We start from the raw sequence: 19904 nt of genomic DNA, 5'->3' as shown, positions 1-19904 counted from the left end.
TTTTCAGTACAAATCGGCAATTTCATACTTTAACCCCTATTATTAAATCAGATTGTGTAGGTAAGCACTTTGTTCTTGAAGGGAACTAAAATATTTAAAAAAAGATCTCAAAACTTCGTGGAACTACATCTATTTGCCAAGTTTTATTGAAATCGGTTAACGGAAATTGGATGAAACCGGTCCCATCCCCAAATTGGCCACCTTTAAGAGTGTTAGCGCACTACGTCCGATTCGTATCAGGGGGGTACTCTCGATCTCCGTCCGACATCCGTCCGAAGCAATTACTGTCAAATAAGTAATATTCGACAAAATTAAAAGACAAGTATCCAGTACGAAGCTTCATTCGTATCACGCGTCTTTTTATTTGGTCAAGTATTGCTTATTTGGCAGTAATTGTTTCGGACGGATGTCGGACGGAGATCGAGAGTAGACCCCCAGTTCCGAATCCGAGAAATGTCGGTCCGAAATGTCACAAGCATCATTTTATCTCTAGGTGCACAAGCGATACAGGTGCACTAACGACATTCGAAGTGGGACCGCGTTTTTTAGGTATGTATAGTCTCGGATTAGGAACGAATACGAATCGGATGCAATGCACAAACGCGCTTCCTCCCACTATTTTCTAGTCGTTTATTAAAATAAAGTACAACTAAACCACGTTTATTCCCTATTTCAGTTATACATTGTAATCAAAATGAAAGCTCTCCAAATCCTCATGCTGATGGCTGCAATGATAGCTTTGGCATCATCAGCAGCGGCTGGTGAAGACTTCGGAGACATCGAGAACATAGATTTTGAAAAGGTAATGAACAATGAAGCCTCCTGGAGGACCATCTACGAGTGTCTTATGGATAAAGCTCCTTGTGGTGATTTTCAGAAGTTGAGAGGTAAGCTTAATAGGCTTGTTTTCGCTTGGTTTGTTCAAGTTCGAAAAATTGTACGTTGAGTTATTATATACAAATCAATATTATGATACATGTATGAATACTCGTTCAGTCTTATTGAATTGTGTCAATGAGTAGTTTGCTGCCGTTCGTACGTATACTACAAAATTATACTTGAAACGGAAAAAAAAACCACCTGCTTATATTAATTTGAAAATAATTTAAGGACTAAAATATATACTCAAGGATTTTGGTAGTTGCTGTTAAAGCATTATAATAGGATTGTATTAAAAAAGTCATAAGTAGAAAGAAATTTTAGGAAAGCCTAAAAGTTTCATCGACTATTTTGCAAACTACAATTACATTACCCTTACCTACTAAGAATTTGTTACGTACGAAATGGTCGTAGTCGGTGTTACGAATTGAACAGACATAAATTAGAAGTAATGTTTAGCGAAAAAAAGACACACAATTTAAATAGAGATAAAAAGAGATCTTGCATTGCCGAGTACGAGTCTCTTCCAGACAAATAGTTTTATCACTTTGGTTCATGCGGTTTTTTGATTTAACATGTCTTTATAGAATTTTGTGAACCATTAATGAAATAAATATTTCCATATGTTTTAAAAAAAACTATTGCTAATAAATAACGCTTTAGTAAGAAAATACCTACTTATACTCTGATAACATATTTCGTTTAATATCACAGCTACATTCCCGCAAATAGTGGAAACAAAATGCGAGCAGTGCACGCCTAAACAAAAGGAGAAGTTGGAACAAATCGTTCAAATTGCCGCCGTGAAGTATCCCAAGGAGTTTCAAGAAATCACTGACAGATACAAACCCAAAAGTGAATAAGTCTAATCAGTTAATACTTTGAATATTATTTTGTTAATTAATATATCTATGTAGCTTATGTATTTATTAAGTGTTTTTGATCCTTTTTTTATCAGGCGTTTCTACGAAACCGTCTGATCACTTTGAGCTTCGTAATAAAATTGTAAGTATAGGAGCTGGTGGCTTTGAGTGAAATGAGGGAAGGCTGGTATAACGCTGATTTATTGAGAATAATATGAGTATACATATTGTACGCATACATCTACACTACACCTTCCTTGGAGGGAAAAAAATAAAATAAACATGGTTGTCTTATTTTATTTCTACTCTCCGATATTTTCCTCTTAACTAAACGTATAAACCTATAAGAATATTAAAATAGTAAAAATATAAACCTATTTGAAATTACATAGTTATCATAAGATTGTACATAGTAAAATATAAGAAATGGCTCATTATTACACAATGACTTCCGACTTACGAGTAACATTTGCTTACGAGTATATGGTTACAATTATTAAATACAATTACTAAAAATACTATATAATTGGTTTCAATTAAACTAAAGTATTACATATTATATATGTTACATATTATATGGTTTGGAGCGGTTTTTATGCACGATATCTTCTCTTCCGTTTCTCATTATCTTTACATTACTACCTAAATATTGCAAGATTAAAAATGGACCTAAATAAACACTATCTAATTTACCTCCAGTTTCGTTTTTTAGTAACAGATACATACCTTTCGTATACTGAACTGAATTTATTTTACAGTCGTAGGCTAGTTTTCACTTCACCACATCACATTAAGTTACTCCTGGCATCGTATTGGAGTCTGTATTTGAACTCGACAGGATAGCTGTCGTAGTTATACATAGGGTCTATTACGCCACCTGTGAAATTATTTGGTAATATGCATGGCTTACCAAATACCAACCAGCTCATGTGGTGTGTATTTTGTTTCGCCGTGAACCGTATTATAGTGCGCAAAACACCAGTAAGGAAACCAGCTGCTCCACGATGGTGACGTTTTTCGCAATTAATGCGCAAATACGCGCCCATTGTCTTGTGCGTATTTTCTAGAGCTCCCATTGACTCGTGGTGATACGCAGTCGATGTTCTGTGCCACGATCTGTTGCTATTTCCCGCGGTATCCCAAATCGTATAAATATGTGCTGGGTCTAAACCCAGCACATATTTATACGGTACACTTCATGTGTACCCCAAGGTACACATGAAGTTTGGTCCAATGTTCAAAAAATGAACCCTGGACACTGCCAGCGATAATACTCACGATGCTGTTACCGCTGCCATGCACTCTGCGCATCAAGGATGCCACTCTCTTTCTCATGATGGCTGCAAATCCGTCCACATGATCATCGGCGAACATTCCTGACGCTCTACAGAATCGTGGTATCTGCAACAACATCCGGAATATATTATTGTAAACAACTCTTAGACAAAGATCGGACACTCAGAAAAAACACTCAGAAAAACTTAACTGGTAGCTGTAAAGGTACTAACTGGGTGATAAATCTGTCATAGATTTCTCATAGATGGCGAAATGAAAGACCAAGTACAAAGACACAACGCAAGCACATAGAAAAATTCGTGAGGTCCGTTGGTTCGTTCCGTGGCTTAGTTGGTATAGCGTCTGACACGGTATGCAAGAAGACGTCGGTTCGAATCCGACCGGATCGAAGGAATTTTTTCTGAGTGTTCGATCTTTGTATTAATAATTATAACAAACTAGTGGAGTAATTTCACAAAAAATAACTGAATATCAATTCAATAAAAATTTAATTAACTCTGAGACACCTCAGGTTTTCGCGATTGTTACACATAGGATATGAAACTATTTTTCCGGATTTAAATCGCGTATATTTGTTTTTTCAAACAAACCAACGCTTACATTTAATATTAGACATAACTGGTTGAAGACTGTACCACCTCAGTCAACCGTGACCATGGGACCTGTAAAGGGCCCGAAACGTCGGTTTGTTTGAAAAAACAAACACGCGATGTAAATCCGGAAAAATAGTTTCATTTCCTAACTCTTAGAGAGCTGAGAGCTTTCCGAGTGTAGTTGATCCATAGGATGCAGGTATAAAAGGTCTAAGTATAAAAGGCAGTAAGCTTTAAAAAGAGATACCTTCTCGTTGTCGATACACCTTGCAAACCTACGGACCAACATGTTGCCCCGCACGGCTAATGCCCTACGCTCTCTCTCAATATCAGTGTTATCCTCCAAGGACTCACTGACCCAATGCCCAAGGTATCTAAATTTAGTGACCCTGTTAAGAGGAGTGCCACACAACTTAACTTCGGGGACACAATTATCGCTTTTGCTACCCGCCTTGAATACAGGCAACTCACTCTTAGCCGCATTGTACCGTAAGCCATGGATCTCAGCATAGCGCTCACATAATGCAACTAGTTTTCTTAATGCACTTATTGATGGACTCAGCAACAACATTCGCGTAGATAATATTATTTACAATCTGTCCATCCAAAGAGCATACGATTTCGGTGTTGCAGAGTTCAACAATTAAATGCAGGTTGAAGAGACTTGGCGAGCTCAATCCCCCCTGTCTCATGGTGCACTCCAACCCGTACACGCCCGACGTCGCGCCTGCTCATCTAACAAAGTTGCGTTAGTTGTTGTAGCAAAACTTAAAAATACAAACTATATCACCTGGGAGATCAGTTTTTTTCTGTAGCTTACTCCACAACTCATCATATGATACAAGGTCAAAAGCTTTGGATAGGTTGAGGAAGCGAGCATAAACAGGAGTTTTTTTCGAGGTATAATACTGGACAGTGTGCTTGACGCAAAGGATAGCAGCTTCTATTGAAACTCCCGGGGGAACTCAAATTGAGCGTCATGCAATTTCAAGTGCTTCCTTAATTGCTTGTCAAGCAAACTGTCCAGTAATTTTTCTATTATAGTAGCCAGGGATATAGGTCAATAGTTGCTAATACTAGAGACATCACCCGTCCTGTTCTTCACAATAGGGACAACAACAGTTTTCATTAAGTCTTGCGGCAAGTATGAATGCCCTACACATAATGTGAAGAACAAGGCGAGCACTCTAGGTAAGTGAACACTTCCATGTTGCAAGTGCTCTATGCTAAGTAAGTCATGTCCCGGGGACTAGCCGCGTGTCATTCCCCTAATAGCATTCGCAACCTCCTTTGCCGTGGAGTAGACCTGTTGGGGTTTCCCTATATCTTCCATACTCCGAGACTGACACACCGCAGGCCCATGGAACTTGTCAACTTATCGACTCATCCGTAGATCCGTATTCTGTGCATCATTGTTTTTTACTGCTCGGATGTGTTCCTTCATACGATCGACAATTGTTCGTTTAGTCTGACCGATATACGAGCTCCCACAACTGCAGTTTACTTTATAGACACCCGGTGTTTGTAAAGGAAGGTGGTCTTTTGGTGAACGTAACATTTTTCCTATTTTGGATAAGGGGGTGAAAACAGTTTTTATGGAAAACTTCCTTAGCAACCTGGCTATTTTATCTGTCACCCCTTGTACATAGGGCAGAAAAACTGGCAGTCTCTGTACGTCAGTTTGCTTCTTCCTTTTGTGTATTGGTTTAAATGTACAGAAAACCAACTCACACGGACAAATATTTACATGCCACTTCACATCATCACCCAAACTAAACTAAATAAATAAAAAATATATATTAAAATCGATAACTTACATTATCTGCCAAGTATAGGGTAGATGAAATTTGTTAACGCTACATAAAATTTACTATAGTATATTTCATTAATATAATATTGAATTTTAACGAAAATGGGCTTTTAGAGATTATACTACAGCACTTAAAATTTTTATTACGTTTGCAATCAGCTAGCATACGTATGGCACTAAACCACAGACGGACAGAACAATGGTGGTTACTTATTAGCTTAGTTATACAAGTTCCATTGTTAAAATTTCTTTAAATAGTTCAAGTCTACTTTGATTTCGATGCCTATGGTTAACAGCTGCTGAACAAAAATTATGGATTCCAAGTATTTAACTGTGTTAACAATATTAGCTGTGTTAAGTCAAATTCATTGCAAAATTCGCAACTATGATGATTTTGATATTGAAGCCATGTTGGGGAACCCGAGTAGATCGAAAAAGTTTTTCGAGTGTGTAAGAAACGATGCTGCTTGTACTATTGAAGACAAGGACATGAAACGTAAGTGACTGACCATTTCATCATCACTTCACATGTGACGCATTAAAGTATAATATACTATTAAGAAGACGCCCGTCTTCAGACTAGAAGCTTGTAGAACCACTACAGTGGCAGACAGTCGTGTGTCTGTGGCGCTTCAGTAATTTTTAGTTGAATTATTGTGAAAGCAATAGTGGCGAGTGCGTGTCATGTCGTTTGTGTCGCTGTATCTGCGCTTCTAAATATTGTATGAAATTTAGTAGTTGTGCGGTTGCAGCGCCACAGTGGCGCCACTGCCGCGCTACAAGCGTCATACTTGAATGTTCCTTTAAACGCTAAAGAAATGACGTGGGGATCCATTTTCTAAGGGAAATTTACAGTTGAAAAAAGCGTGTGGTTCCTTATAGCACCACTCTACGATCACAGGTGACGCCACAAACACGGTGACTCACTAAAGTATAATATACTGTATAATACGAATATAGCAATGAATAAAATAACGATGTGCGGTTCAATTTCCAATGGGAAAAATTATGTTTCGAACAAACCGGGTAATTTTTCATACGAGAGGATACAATGATAGAAAACGGCACATATGTGCGCCATTTGTACAATGAAGAAACAAACTAAACACACTTGTATTCGTTCCGAATCCGAGACTATGTAAATCTAGAAAACTCGGACCCACTTCGGATGTCGCTTGTGCACTAAGTCCAATTCGAATCCGAGGAAATACGAATATCGCTTGTACACCCAGAGATAAAATTATCCCTGTGATATTTCGGACCGTCATTTCTCGGATTCGGAACTAATACGACTCAGACGTAGTGCGGACGCTCTTACAGTGCCTCTATTATGACATTACTGCCTCCGTGGCCGAACGGTTACCATGCCGGACTGCCACGCAGAGGTCCTAGGTTCGATTCCCGGGCCGGGAGAAATATTTGTATGGCTTACATTTATTTCTCTCGTGAGTTTGGGTGTAATTTGTGTTTGTCTATGTATGTGTCCATGGCACCCGCGACACAGGGTTTCCCTAGTGCGGGGCTATGTTGAGTGTGTGCGTTATTATTATTATTACAGTGACAGTTATCGTTAGCGCTCGCATAAAACATTTGTATACAAAATGTTCTTTCACCACTAGGGGCGCTGTATAATTTGCCATATAAAATTGTGAAATAATTTACGCGGTCGCTAGCGACAACTGTCATATCGACTCCTCCTACGTAAAGTATCGCATGTCGAAATTGCCAAGTTTAGAAGGGAGCGTTAAGTTTTGAATTCACTAAAATGATTGAAATGATGAGTATAACACGTGACTTTATCCTAGAAATGCTAAATTAAATTGTAAAATGATAAAATAAATTGTGGTTGTTCATCTAACTGATACCTAGGATTTTATAATCTCTGTGTGAGTTTTGCCATAAAAAATTAAGAAATAAAGTGACGTGTTCTGCTCATTCCAGTGAATTCAAAACTCTAAAACGTTCCCCTGCAAACTTGGCAATTTTGACATACGATAGTTTACATAGGAGGGGTCGATATGTCATATGTGTCTCGTGGTAGAGAATCGAGTATATAACCAGAAATGGAGACAAAATAAGGGCCATCCATCCCTGGCAGCTCATCAGATAAATGAGCCTTATATCGCTTTTAAATATCAACTCTTGTTTGCGCAGAATTCACAAATGAAAACTGAAATAATATATTCCAAAAATATTCTGTATTTATTGTAATAAAGATAATATCGCTAATAATGGAGGCTGTTCCATTCGGTGGTGTGGGAAAAACAGCAAAACATTTAATTACAATACATGTGGAAAATAAATGTGTAATTTTGCAATTATCATCCATTATAGCAAAGCTCAAGTTAAACTGGTCGATTTGAAGTGAAACAATTGACTTTCGAATTCGGGCTGGCCAATCGGAATGCAGTTGTCACAGTAATGATTTGGCAGAATAGTTTTCAAACAAATTAAATGACATTTCGTCTCTATTTCTGGTTATATACTTGATGTGGTAGAGATAGAGGATACAAATGCAAAGGTCGTATTATTTTTGATGCTGCCCTCCTTATTTTATCTAACTTAATCGTCATTTTTAACGAAATAGAGTTATTAATACCCTGGAATAAGCGAAACGAGATTTACAAACCTCTTAAATCGATTTTTTTATATCTTATTTAGTTCCCGTTTTACTGTTAAGTAAAATCAGCGTAATTGATATTTTTTACCAGCAAAACAAAGAACTTTAAGTGCTAATATCTCGAAAGTTACCAAAATACAAATGCGTTAATTATGACAATGAGGGATATATATATGACAAGGATAGTTATTTGGATTATTTACTTCTATAACAACTAAAAATTATGTATATAAATATTTAGTTTGTGAATTCACCATTTTCATCGTAAAAATTTTAAGAGGCGCCATCAATAACTTGTTAAAAATAAAAGTAGTAATATTCAAAATTTTGACATGCTCCCATACATATGATGTGACACTCGTACCACACAACAGCATTTGTCAACTAATTTTTTCTTATTATTTAATAAGTTTGTAATTATATCTTTTAATGTCAGCTGGTGACCTTAAATGACCTAACATCCGTATAAACGAACTTATCCATTTCAGATGATCTGACCGAGATGCTCGTCACATCATGTGCAGATTGTACACCATTAGAAAAAAACAAGCTGCAAAGCCTAAAACGTCGAGCGATGGAAGATCCTGCTATACTAAGTCTAGCTCTAAATGGATAGTCAAAATTATAATATATTTGTTTCAAGTTTTATAATTTTATAAAAAAAAACATGATCAGTACAATAATTTAAATGTATCTGCGCTGTAGAACTAAAAATTAAATTATTTTTGTTTTATGACGTGTTTTTTGTTTAGTTGGAGTCATCGATTAGTGTGCCTTTTTTGTTGTTGTAAGGTGTCAAATCAATGACGTTTTTTTTGCAATAAGCCAGCCTTTAATTTAGGTATAATGAACCTGTATATATATTTTTAAGTATTAATGTTAGAAAATAGTATCATCGATTATTGGTGTAGTTACCATGAAAATTTCTAGACGATTGGAGTTTTTTTGGTTGAACTATTACTGTACTATTTATATTTAAATATTTACTGTTATTGGCCGCATACACACATGATTCCATATTGCCAATTGAAAGTAGGTCTTTGTAAAGTTTTGAATAATTATAGCATTGTAGAAAGTTTGTACTTAAGACTCCAGGTGCAATACTACAAATGTCGAAACCACAGACCACATACTATTATTTGGGCTTAAGTATCTCATGGCATTTTATCCGAATGTTGCGTGACAGAATACCCTATAGTCCAAAATAAAAACAATAATAGGTTATTATTCTTAGTGGGATAGGTCCCACTACAGGTAAGTTTTTGTTCTTTGAGTCCAAATCTGTAATTGATTCAGAACACATTTATTTTGTTTTAGTTGTTGTGGCTGTAGACAACTTTCCAGAATTTCGTTTACATTTCCTTACTCGAAGGGCTTAATTTAAGGTCGTTGACACAGATTATAAAACCTGTTAAAGGATCAGACTAAATGATCGAGCTTTTTTAATATCTGTTCTTTATTCAGTTTGTTCTAATTTGAAACCTTTATACTATGGAATGTAGTTGAGTATTAAATATGTAAATAGGTCTTGCTAAATTGGTAATTATAAGGGCGATCTTACAACTCGCTGCTTTTCAAACACAGTAGCTCAAACCAAAATAGTTCATATTTGTCTATAGAACACAATTGCATTCAGAATGTGCTAAATTTTATTGCAAAAAAAAACACTGAGCTTTTTATTGGTCAAAATCATCAAAATAAACACGTGACAACATAGACCGGTGCATGATTCGTCGACTTTGCGTGTTAGATATGCCTTTGTTGTTTTTAAATTATATTCCTGATGAATTAAGTTGATTTTGAGATAGGCCGCGGTTCTAGAAAGCCATCGAATTGTACCGCAAAATTGGTATCGAATTAGACTGGTATTTCAATTCGTAATAACCGAAATCAAAGTTCATTCAATAACATAGGTGCTCTAATATTAATTAATAACACAGAACTCTGAATAATAGACAATTACTGAAGCCGAATATTATGACAATATTCCACGAATTGTAAAATAAATTTATATCAGCAGAGTAGTACTTAAAAGAAAGTCATGTTTAACTTCTTACGATCGATCTGAGAAAGGATTTGCATCAATTAACGTAAATCCCACAACTGATTTCTAAAACTATTGTTCGTCTACGTAACGTCTTCCACATTATGATACCAATATCTAAATACTATGTTATTTCATTGTTTAATTAAGCGTTCTTCTCCAAAAACCACGCATTGTATGAAAAATAAGCAAGAGTAAAACGAGTAGAAGTTGTAAACACTGCTTTCTTTTAATCCGGACTTGGCATTTATTTGTATGCGGTCCGTTACTTCGACCTCCTCATAGACTGGTTTGAGAAATGCACCCCGCGGGGACGGCTCTACAGTTTGTACCTTACCCGTAACCTATCGGAACACATTGCCACCGACAGTCGCACTTGGAGCACTACTTGCACTACTTTCTTTAACAGTGAGTAAGTTTCATTTAAAAATATTAGAAAGTGAACCGTGAAAGTTTTGTGCCAATGTCGCGTGTTGTTTAGATAATTTTGTGTATTCTAGGTGTATTTTCTGTTAAAACTGGTTACTTGTAAAAATTTCAAATAGTTTTTGTATTTTGTTTTCCAAATTCTTAACTTAACAATATTATTTCAGCAGGAAGTACTTAACACTATAAAGCACAGTTACAGAGGACTCCATAAATATGATTTTTTACATACATCAAAAAAGTTGAAGTTACTAAATGCTTCAAAATTTCTATCCTTTTAGTTTTCTAAAATTCCCTTGATATTATTATTAGAGTTTGAAAAGGTGTCTTTTAAAGTTACATAGTCACCATTGCAGTTCATTATAATATATTATGTTAATTACTTAAACGTGAAATATTTCAAACTTTTAAGATTAAAACACAATAAGCTTCACCTTGAATTTTTGTCATAATGTAGGTATTTATTTTCCTCCATATCGCAAATGTCTATAGGCGGTAATCGTTACCAATACCACTTTCCAATTGGTGGGCCGTCTGACGTCGGTGCGCGTAGAAAGCATAAAAAAACAAGTGCGCATATTTTAAGGACAAAGACAAAATATACTACTTTAGGTTTGTTGTTATTGTCTTGTTGGACATTACATCTTTATTGATTATACATTATTCTACCTTTCTCATATTTATGATACTCATTGCACCATGTGGTAAATTATGTTTTCACACAGTTTCTTCTCCCAGAGGTTATTATCTAAGCAATGCGTTCTTGGAAATCTCAACATTTATTTATAAGTAACCATCTATTTAACATATTACGTGGAAATGATCCTCAGCATAGTAATTAATAACATGATGAATAACTATGATTGCTGACGTTCGCGCTGTGAGTTATTCCAGTAGGTACATTGATAAATTCAATATATTTACGTAATTAATTCAATTAATCAGATTACCATAGATTTTTATTTGAGTTTGAATGTACTGTTGAATGAATTTTAGATGAAAATGAAACTATTTTTTTCATGAAAATGAATGAACGAAAGAATGAAAATGATTGATTGACCATGTAGAAATCTTATTGATGATTCGTTAATCCACAAAGTTTCTAATTATTTGAGAAAACTTGTGTTGTTTTGTGGACGAGTGACACCAATTATTTTTTTCAGCATTAGCCGAATGGTAGCCGAATGGTTAGATCTACCGCCTCTCAAGCAGAGATCGTGGGTTAGAATCCGGGCTCGCACCTATGAGTTTCTCGGAATTTATGTGCGAAATATAATTTGAAGTTTACCATGAGCTTTTCGATGAAGGAAAATGTCGTGATGAAACTTGCAAGTCGAAGAAGGTTCACAGCCCTCGGAAAAAGTACGAAGTTTCCACATGCATTAGGCCAGCGTGGCAGACTATAGCAAAATCCTGAGAGGAGATTCGTGCCCAGTAGTGGGATGTATAAATGAGGTGATGATGATGGAAAGTGTGTTTGTGGACTAACTTTCTCTAACCACTTTCTTGTTGGTTACCAGGATCCCAGTAACATGAGAAGTTGGTTGTTAATGGCATGTGTGCTGACGGTGGTGGTGGCCTGCATCGCGCAACGTCGTCAGTATCAAAACGTCGCCAACAAATATGACAATTTCAACGCCGATTCCATTATACAAAACGAGAGAATCCTGCTTGCCTATTACAAGTGTGTCATGGATAAGGGACCTTGTACTAAGGACGGGAAGAACTTTAAACGTAAGTATAACCCACGTAGTATATTAGTTATTTAATGCCGTAAGCAAACATGTCACAGACTTAACAGTTAAGTTCGCCAAATTTTTTTATACTGGAAGAGCCGCTCAAAAAATTACGAAAGTGTTTTAATTTTTTGACGTATTTGGACTTACTCATAAACCCAGAACTACTGTGTATGTCCGAATGAACAGCATGTGTGTGAAATCGCTCTTTACTTCAATAAAGTGTTCTTTGGTTTGACCACGTAAAATTAGGCAGGACTCTGTCAGTATAGGTTGCTCCGGATAGGCTTTTCCGGAGGACACGTTCCGTCAAACTAGATTTTGTGTTTGATATGGAGGGTAAATTCACAGAGTTGCGAAATATGAGGAATTTTTGAGTGTGTAAAACATTGTTCATGGAGTGTGTTCAGACGTTGATACGTTGATCCTGATGGATCAAGTTGGTTTGCATACATTTAATTAATATTGGGTGGTTTCAATCCGTTTTGTCGGAGCCAAGTAAATATGTACACCGCAAAGATTTGGTAGGTATACACGTTTGCTTAGGTAGTATTTTGCTTTATCTATTTGGATTTTATTAAGTGTTTTAATGATGATAATGATCGAAGCCCCTTAATAAATAAATAAATTATCGTATGGTATATATTATAGCTTTAATATATTCATTCCTTTAATATATTCCTTTCACAAAATCGTCCGGCAGAGGGCGTTCTATTAAACTTAAGTTTTTTTACATTTGCATGTTACATATTATGTGGTCTGTGGTTACATAGGTACCTAGAACTATAGAAATCTTTTGGATTTCATGCTATGTAAAAACATTATACATTATAATGCAGCTATTATAATGTATAATGTTTTTAAAAACGTACTGCTAACAATAATAATTAAGGCGATGCTCTCGGCCGTTTCTGCAGCTGATTTTCGTCCATCCTAGTGACGATGCATTGTACCAATCCTTGGTCTCTAAGTTTTATACTATAATACCCTCTTTTTTCTTCCAGGTATGTTACCAGAGACTCTCTCATCGGCCTGCTCCCGCTGTTCTCTGAAACAAAAGGTAGTGGTGAGAAAACTACTGCTGGGCATAAGAGCCAAGAGTGAGCCTCGATTCATTGAGCTCTTGGAGAAATATGATCCTAAACGCATTAACCGCGAAGCTTTGTACAATTTTTTGGTCACTGGCAACTAAGAAAATTTTAATCAGATCTTATTTGATTGCCTCATTGTCCTACAGCACGAAAATGACCTGCAATTATCCATTCCACGTGTCGCGATCCATTAAAAAGTTGTAGGTCACTAGAAAGCCACCGAATTTGAAATCGTTATGATTTACTTTATTTATTTATAATATGGTACAATTACAGATACACAAGTCACATTTACTTAAAATAACATGATCAGCACAACCCTTTGCGACTGCTACCAACTTACAATACACAGCTTATGCAAAGAAAAAAACATAATTATATACAGTTGATTAAAATAATATGAAGTTAGGTAACTCCCGGATGAATTATGAATGAATAATATGGAATAATTAAAATAATATAAAAAAGTAATAACGAAAAAAAATAATACGAAACTGTTATAAATTAAAATCGTTGATTACAAAAACTAATTACAAACGTCGAAGACATCTGTAAGCTTTGTGAAAATATACCAAAATCAGTACCAGTACGGATATCATTGTAGTAACGGCACATCCTGTGTAATTTGTATGTTACATTATTATATTTTGATGGTGGTATAGTGAATACTAGTGAACACGCATGTATCGACTAAATGTATTATTTTATTTATTATATTTTTGTAACTTTCTCGTACTTTCGGAATAAATCCTACTCTTTGAGGTACTTTTCTAAATGTATTTCTATCACAAGGTCTAACATGTATGCGTTGAATCGAGTATTCGAATTGGGAATCAAATTTTTTTTTGCAAATGATGATGTGTCATGAGTCATGTCATGCAAAGTAATTTGTAAAATATTAACAACCTCACAGGACTATATTACTAACATCATAAGCAACAACTTTTGTTCCATGAATTTTACAAAACATTATAAATTTACCAAAAATATACTTTTAAAGTTTTCTTGTACTATCTGATACTTTTTAGATCTATATTTGGTAGTAGATAAGGCAATAAATTCAAAGGCAAGCATTGGGTGGGACTGTAGAGAGTACAGGTGGACTGGGTATTTATGCCAGCAATTTTTATTACATGAAAGTAGAATGTGATGAATTCATTGACTTTTTAAGTCAATGGATGAATTATTAAAATTTATGGAACCAAAGTTGTTGCTTATAATGTAAGTAAGTCTATCGAGGCTATTATTTTAAAAGTAGCCCTATAATTATACTACACCACACGTCGATTATTATGGTTGCACGGTGTATACTATTTTTTCATGAAACTTGATTACGATTTCATGTGTAGATAATTAATTATCTTTAGATCTCACAAATGAAAATAGTAATATTTGTGATATTATTTACTTTTTTATTCGTTACGCAATAGTATTCAAATAAAAGATGTAAAGGATGCATTTATTATTCTATTTCCACAGCTGTAATTGACTGCAATCGAATAATTTATTTATTATTTAGCAATTAAGTAATACTAGCACGTTTGTGTTATAAAATTGGAAATACATATAAAATATTTACTTGTTGTTTTATTCCTTTGATTGACCAATTAAAACAGCAGTTAACACATGTCAAATGCAGTTAATACCGATATGGTCATCGTTGTTTAACCTTCTATTATAATCACCATAATAATTTATGGCACAAGAATAACTAAGAGTTCTCCGGAACACCATTTGAACGACTATATAAACTTAGATCAGTAATATGCTTACTATATTTTGTATTGACACCTTTGAAGAGAACACTTCCTTGTTGCAATACTGGTAAAGAATACAATATGAAAATTGCACTTCTGACCCTGTGCCTTGGTTCGGTAGTATTAGCTCAAAATACATATAATTCAGAACACGACAATTTCGATTTATCTCAAGTACTTAACAACGAAAGACTGTTAGTAGCGTACTCGCGGTGTCTGCTCAACAAGGGACCATGTACCCCAGAAATCAAGCAAGTCAAAGGTAAGTCCTAAAACAATATACAACTCTTTTTTTATACCCTGTTCTGTCACAGAGCGGACCCAAAAACCCCTCTTTTGAACCGACTTCAAAAAAAGGAGGAGGTTCTCAATGCGACTGCATGTTCTTTTTTTTATTATTTTGTATGTATGTTACGCAATAACTGTGAACCGATTTTGATGACTCTTTTTTTGTTGGAAAGAGGATACCTCAGTAGTGGTCCCATTTAAATTTGAAGAAAATATTCCACCTCTATGGGGGCAGACTAGGGGATTAATGACTTTTGAGGTCGGTTTTTTAGTACTCTTTACTGAGATTATCTTATATCGTATCGATCGTATGCGCTATAATACTTATTTGCTGATCGGCGTAAGGTACTCGTAGATTGTTGCTTAGGGTGCGTCAGACCTAGAGGAAAAAAATTGTTTGTGCTGCGGAGAGAGTACCTCATTGATCCTAGCTTTATTTCAAAATATTTATTTCAAATATGTCGAAGTAGTATAGCAATTAAAACAAAGTAAATATTAAAATAAAATATTCCATTATTCGACCAACTACATAATAGTGTCGACCTCACTCCTTTTCAAAAAGATGTAATGTTAAAATTCACTTTGAGCATTACGAAATATTTTAAAACAAACCACTCATTTCCTTTCCTGTGGGAAAAGAAGAAGAAACAGCTGTAGCTTCGTTACAAACTTTCTTGAATTCTTCAACAATATTTTTTCCGCTAGCTTTAAATACTCTTCTGACCGTTTTTTTGGTCACAAGCAGAATATATATTGATAAGTTTGAGAAAAATTACGTGATTCTTGGCAAGAGCAAGAACAAAAAGATCTGGCTGTTAACATGCTCTTGCCTAGGCATTATCGTTTCACCAGAGAACAAATAAGGAATGAGAACGGACACTCTGCGCCCCTCCCTATCTTTAGATACCGTACCGCGCTCCGCACATTGACGGTCACGTAGACTGAACGAGAATAAGGCTGTCGGTGAGCCGTTTTCGCTCGAAGACTGCTTTGATATTTGAATATAGCTTTCATTTTGTCATTACAAAATTTGTACGTTAATATATAACATAATTTTACGACACTATTTATAATGGTCGTAAATTAGCACAATGTGTACGGCTATTTATAATCATCTAAACGGGATAAAAAGAGTATCTTTCGTTTTTTGAAAGATGAAACGAAGTAAGTAAAAAAACTTACGTTTGAGACTCATTTACTAATTGTTTTCTTTAGTGCAGAGTAATATATAATACAGATTTATTATATCAATATAATAAGACGCCATAACTTCGTGAGCTAGAGAAGTGTTCTCGAATTTTCAATTTGTATTGCCGATAAAATATTACGTAGTGAATATACCTAATTATTAACTAGGTAATGATAAACTTGGACACGCAATTTCAAATACTTTGGTTACCTAATTTAAAGGTACCTGTCCAAAATATAACATTTTAAGTGCTTTTAATATATTTTTAAAACAAATGTTCAATATTATTCCAGTTAGAGAATTAATGAAAAATATAATATTATATATCGATATATAAATACGTAATGAAGATGTGTAATTATTAGGATTCTATAATAGAATTATAGACAACCAACAACAGATTGCCGCTCTGACCACGTAACGTAATAAATAGTACGAGCAAGTGATGGGTAACCCTGCCACTTCACGCACACATTTTATTGAACATTTTATTACTTTATAGAACACTCATGAAACATAAAAACTATAAAGTACTCAATCAAATAATCAATTAAACAATAATGACATAAAGTAAAAAATAAAAAACAATGTGACTAAAGTATTTAGACAATATTTAAATGAGAGATACGAAAGTTAGCAAAGGAACGTTTTGACAACAGGCCTTTTGCCAATATCAATGTCGCTTTGAGATTGATAACAGTGTAACCATTTGTGGCAGATTTCTGCCATTGGACAGAGTTAATTTTCATTCATTTTCATTGCGATAGAACATGTTCACGTTGTTTTAAATGTGGCAGAGTTTGGCAGATTTAGGAATATTCAGCAAATTCTTTATTATTTTTAGGAACAAACTGAAAACTTGCTGTTTTCTGCTACTACGAACAAACATTTGAAGCGAAATACTGGACAATGTTTTAAACATGACCTATATCAAGTTGTAACCCCCAGCATCTACAGGCTGTACTCAATTAGCTGTTTTGATGCTTTGATAATGAATCATAAGTATTGATAGGTCTCTTTTAATGTACTTTGTCAAAAACATTGGGTCGCAAAGTACACGGGATGTCGCCATCCTTCTTTCTTCTTATGGACGCTAACCCGTTTTACATTTATCCAGAAATTGTATCTTTTAGTAAAAAATTGATTGTGGATGATCAATGGCGAACACAGTTCAAGTGTCCAACGCAAACATGCAGAAGATCCTTTTCCGTTTTATTTTACAATTGCAATCGTCCTTTCTGATTTTTGGATCTGAATACAGAATCTTAACGTTTGGAACGAAGCTTATAGCATCGTTTAGAGTTAAGGAAAGTTTTAGTTTTGGTGTAGCGACCTTTTGATATTTAGTTTGATTAACATCAATTGAACTCGACAAAATATGTTTGCTTAAAATATACGTTTTCGTACTTTATACAATTTTTATTTTATGATACTTGTAATCGAATGTTTTCATAATCTGGCTTATAATAGTTTAATTGACTTTGACCGCCTGGCATATGTGAAATTACACTATACAATGATTCTTCCGGTGTGGTGTTTTTTTTTCAAATATACACTTTTGGACCATAACCCTCAGGTAAAAGTGTTGAATCACGTGATGAAACGAGTGATTTGTTCCAATGTGAAGCTATACGTGATTACCTTTAACTCGTTTTCTATCTCCAAGACCTGGGTCTTACTCGGTAGATTTATCAGATTCCCTCCTTTTAAAAATGTATTTTTCTTACGGTGTTAAAAAGGAATTCGTAAGTTCTGTCGACTCGACCTATAGCTCAGTTGGCAGAATATCGCCCTATAGGGCTAGCACGAAAAGGCGGGACTTGCGCGAGAGCGGCATAAAGCGCGAGATACTGCTATTCTCGTATAGAAATCTCGCGCAAGTCGTGCTCTATCGTGCTAGCGCTACTAGTTTGGTGTTTTCATAAGTTCGAGTCTTGTCAGGTCAAATGAATTTTTATTTGTGTTCGATATTTGTATTAATAATTGTAACAAACTAATGGAGTTAATTTGCAAAAATATATGTGGTAAAACACTTTGATATTTAATAAAATCAATGTATAACTTAACCATTTTAAACTGCCTCCGTGGCCTAATGGCTACCATGGTGGTCTGCCATGCAGAGGTTCTGGGTTCGATTCCCAGGCCGGGAGAAATAAATTTTTCGTCGCTTAGCAAACAACACGGCTTAAGGAATTTTATAGGAGCATGAAAAACCTGCTTATATTACTTATTGTATAAAAGATTTTTATAATTTTTTTTACCTATTATTAGTAATAGGTTAATTTTAACCTATTACTAACACTAGGTAAAAAAATGTTTTATACAATAATATATGCAGGTTTTTCACGCCCCTTTAACTTTACTTGATTACTTGAAATTACTTAAGCGGTGTTGTTTGCTATGCGACGATATGGCCTATATTTTTTTATTTCGTGAGTTTAGGTGTAATTTGTGATTGTCTATCCATGGCATGATGGCACCCGCAATACAGGGTTTCCCTAGAGCGGGGCTAAGAGTGTGTGTGTTATTTATTTAAAAATAACAATGTGTTACGTTTTTGCAGACAAGCTTCCAGAAGCATTGGCAACGCGTTGTGCTAAATGTACTGAGAAACAAAAGCAGTTGGGAAAAATATTGGCGCGAGAGGTACAGAGGACTCATCCGGAGATATGGAAAGAGCTAGTGGCTTACTACGATCCCGACGGCAAATACAGGGCGGCTTTTCAAGATTTTCTCAAACAATAGGCACAAAATTAAAAAAAACTAGAAATAATAATATTGTGTAACCATTTATTTGATGGAAAATCGTATTTTTAAATGTGATTCTTAACAACCACTGACGTTATATTAAAATAAATATACCCTATTAAAAACATTGTATAACTTTAACGGTACGATAATCATATCAAATAAAGCACGATACGATATCATTTCATGAAGAACAACCTTAGCTAATTTTATAAATCTTAAATTTTTATTGAATTGATATTCAATTATTTTTTTGTGAAATTACTCCACTAGTTTGTTATAATTATTAATACAAAGATCGAACACTCAGAAAAATATTTGTATTAATAATTATAACAAACTAGTGGAGTAATTTCACAAAAAAATAATTGAATATCAATTCAATAAAAATTTAATTAATCAGTGAATAGCGACATCTCTCGCCAGGACTGGTAGCTGTAAAGATACTAACTGGGTGATAAATCTGTCATAGATTTCTCATAGATGGCGCTACGACTAAAAAGTCGTTGAAAGACCGAGTACAAAGACACGACGCAAGCACATAGAAAAATTCGTGAGGTCCGT

General features: G+C 34.9%; 4 protein-coding genes across 4 annotated transcripts in view; 3 read left to right on the top strand and 1 right to left on the bottom strand.

The window, feature by feature from the left end:
* Positions 1–2192, top strand: part of LOC113230857 — a 2948-nt gene extending 756 nt beyond the window's left edge. Inside the window, exons 2-4 of the mRNA XM_026464959.1 lie at positions 677–887; positions 1594–1734; positions 1838–2192. Of these exons, the coding sequence (XP_026320744.1) occupies positions 695–887; positions 1594–1734; positions 1838–1914 (411 nt within the window). The 5' untranslated portion in view covers positions 677–694 and the 3' untranslated portion in view covers positions 1915–2192. The remainder of the gene's footprint in view (positions 1–676; positions 888–1593; positions 1735–1837) is intronic.
* Positions 1–5613, bottom strand: part of LOC113230855 (ejaculatory bulb-specific protein 3-like) — a 15472-nt gene extending 9859 nt beyond the window's left edge. The window contains exons 1-2 of the mRNA XM_026464955.1: positions 5449–5613; positions 3021–3143 (exon numbers count right to left, since the gene is read on the bottom strand). Coding sequence (XP_026320740.1) covers positions 3021–3116 — 96 coding nt within the window. The 5' untranslated portion in view covers positions 3117–3143; positions 5449–5613. The remainder of the gene's footprint in view (positions 1–3020; positions 3144–5448) is intronic.
* Positions 5614–5753: 140 nt separating this feature from the next.
* Positions 5754–8677, top strand: LOC113230874. The gene is made up of 2 exons (XM_026464977.1): positions 5754–5937; positions 8550–8677. Exons 1-2 carry the CDS (start codon positions 5754–5756, stop codon positions 8675–8677), a joined length of 312 nt encoding a protein of 103 aa, XP_026320762.1.
* Positions 8678–11700: 3023 nt separating this feature from the next.
* On the top strand, positions 11701–19455 carry LOC113230873. The gene is made up of 5 exons (XM_026464976.1): positions 11701–11752; positions 12052–12265; positions 13272–13457; positions 15120–15377; positions 19156–19455. The coding sequence occupies exons 1-5, from the start codon at positions 11705–11707 to the stop codon at positions 19335–19337; spliced, it is 888 nt and encodes a 295-aa protein (XP_026320761.1). The 5' UTR covers positions 11701–11704; the 3' UTR covers positions 19338–19455.
* The last annotated feature ends 449 nt before the right edge of the window (positions 19456–19904 follow it).

The sequence above is a fragment of the Hyposmocoma kahamanoa genome, unplaced genomic scaffold, assembly GCF_003589595.1.
Source record: "Hyposmocoma kahamanoa isolate Upper Pololo Valley unplaced genomic scaffold, ASM358959v1 64, whole genome shotgun sequence".
NCBI lineage: Eukaryota > Metazoa > Arthropoda > Insecta > Lepidoptera > Cosmopterigidae > Hyposmocoma > Hyposmocoma kahamanoa.
The sequence above is the reverse complement of the archived record's forward strand: the minus strand, read 5'-3'. Positions and strand labels throughout refer to the sequence as shown.

Bases quoted from the DNA above. Each gene is read 5' to 3' on its own strand.
- LOC113230874 (XM_026464977.1), top strand. From the start codon at position 5,754: ATGGATTCCAAGTATTTAACTGTGTTAACAATATTAGCTGTGTTAAGT. The intron at 5,938-8,549 runs GTAAGTGACTGA...TATCCATTTCAG, and splicing joins TGAAGACAAGGACATGAAAC to ATGATCTGACCGAGATGCTC.
- LOC113230873 (XM_026464976.1), top strand. From the start codon at position 11,705: ATGGTAGCCGAATGGTTAGATCTACCGCCTCTCAAGCAGAGATCGTGG. The intron at 12,266-13,271 runs GTAAGTATAACC...TTTTTCTTCCAG, and splicing joins GGACGGGAAGAACTTTAAAC to GTATGTTACCAGAGACTCTC. The intron at 15,378-19,155 runs GTAAGTCCTAAA...ACGTTTTTGCAG, and splicing joins AGAAATCAAGCAAGTCAAAG to ACAAGCTTCCAGAAGCATTG.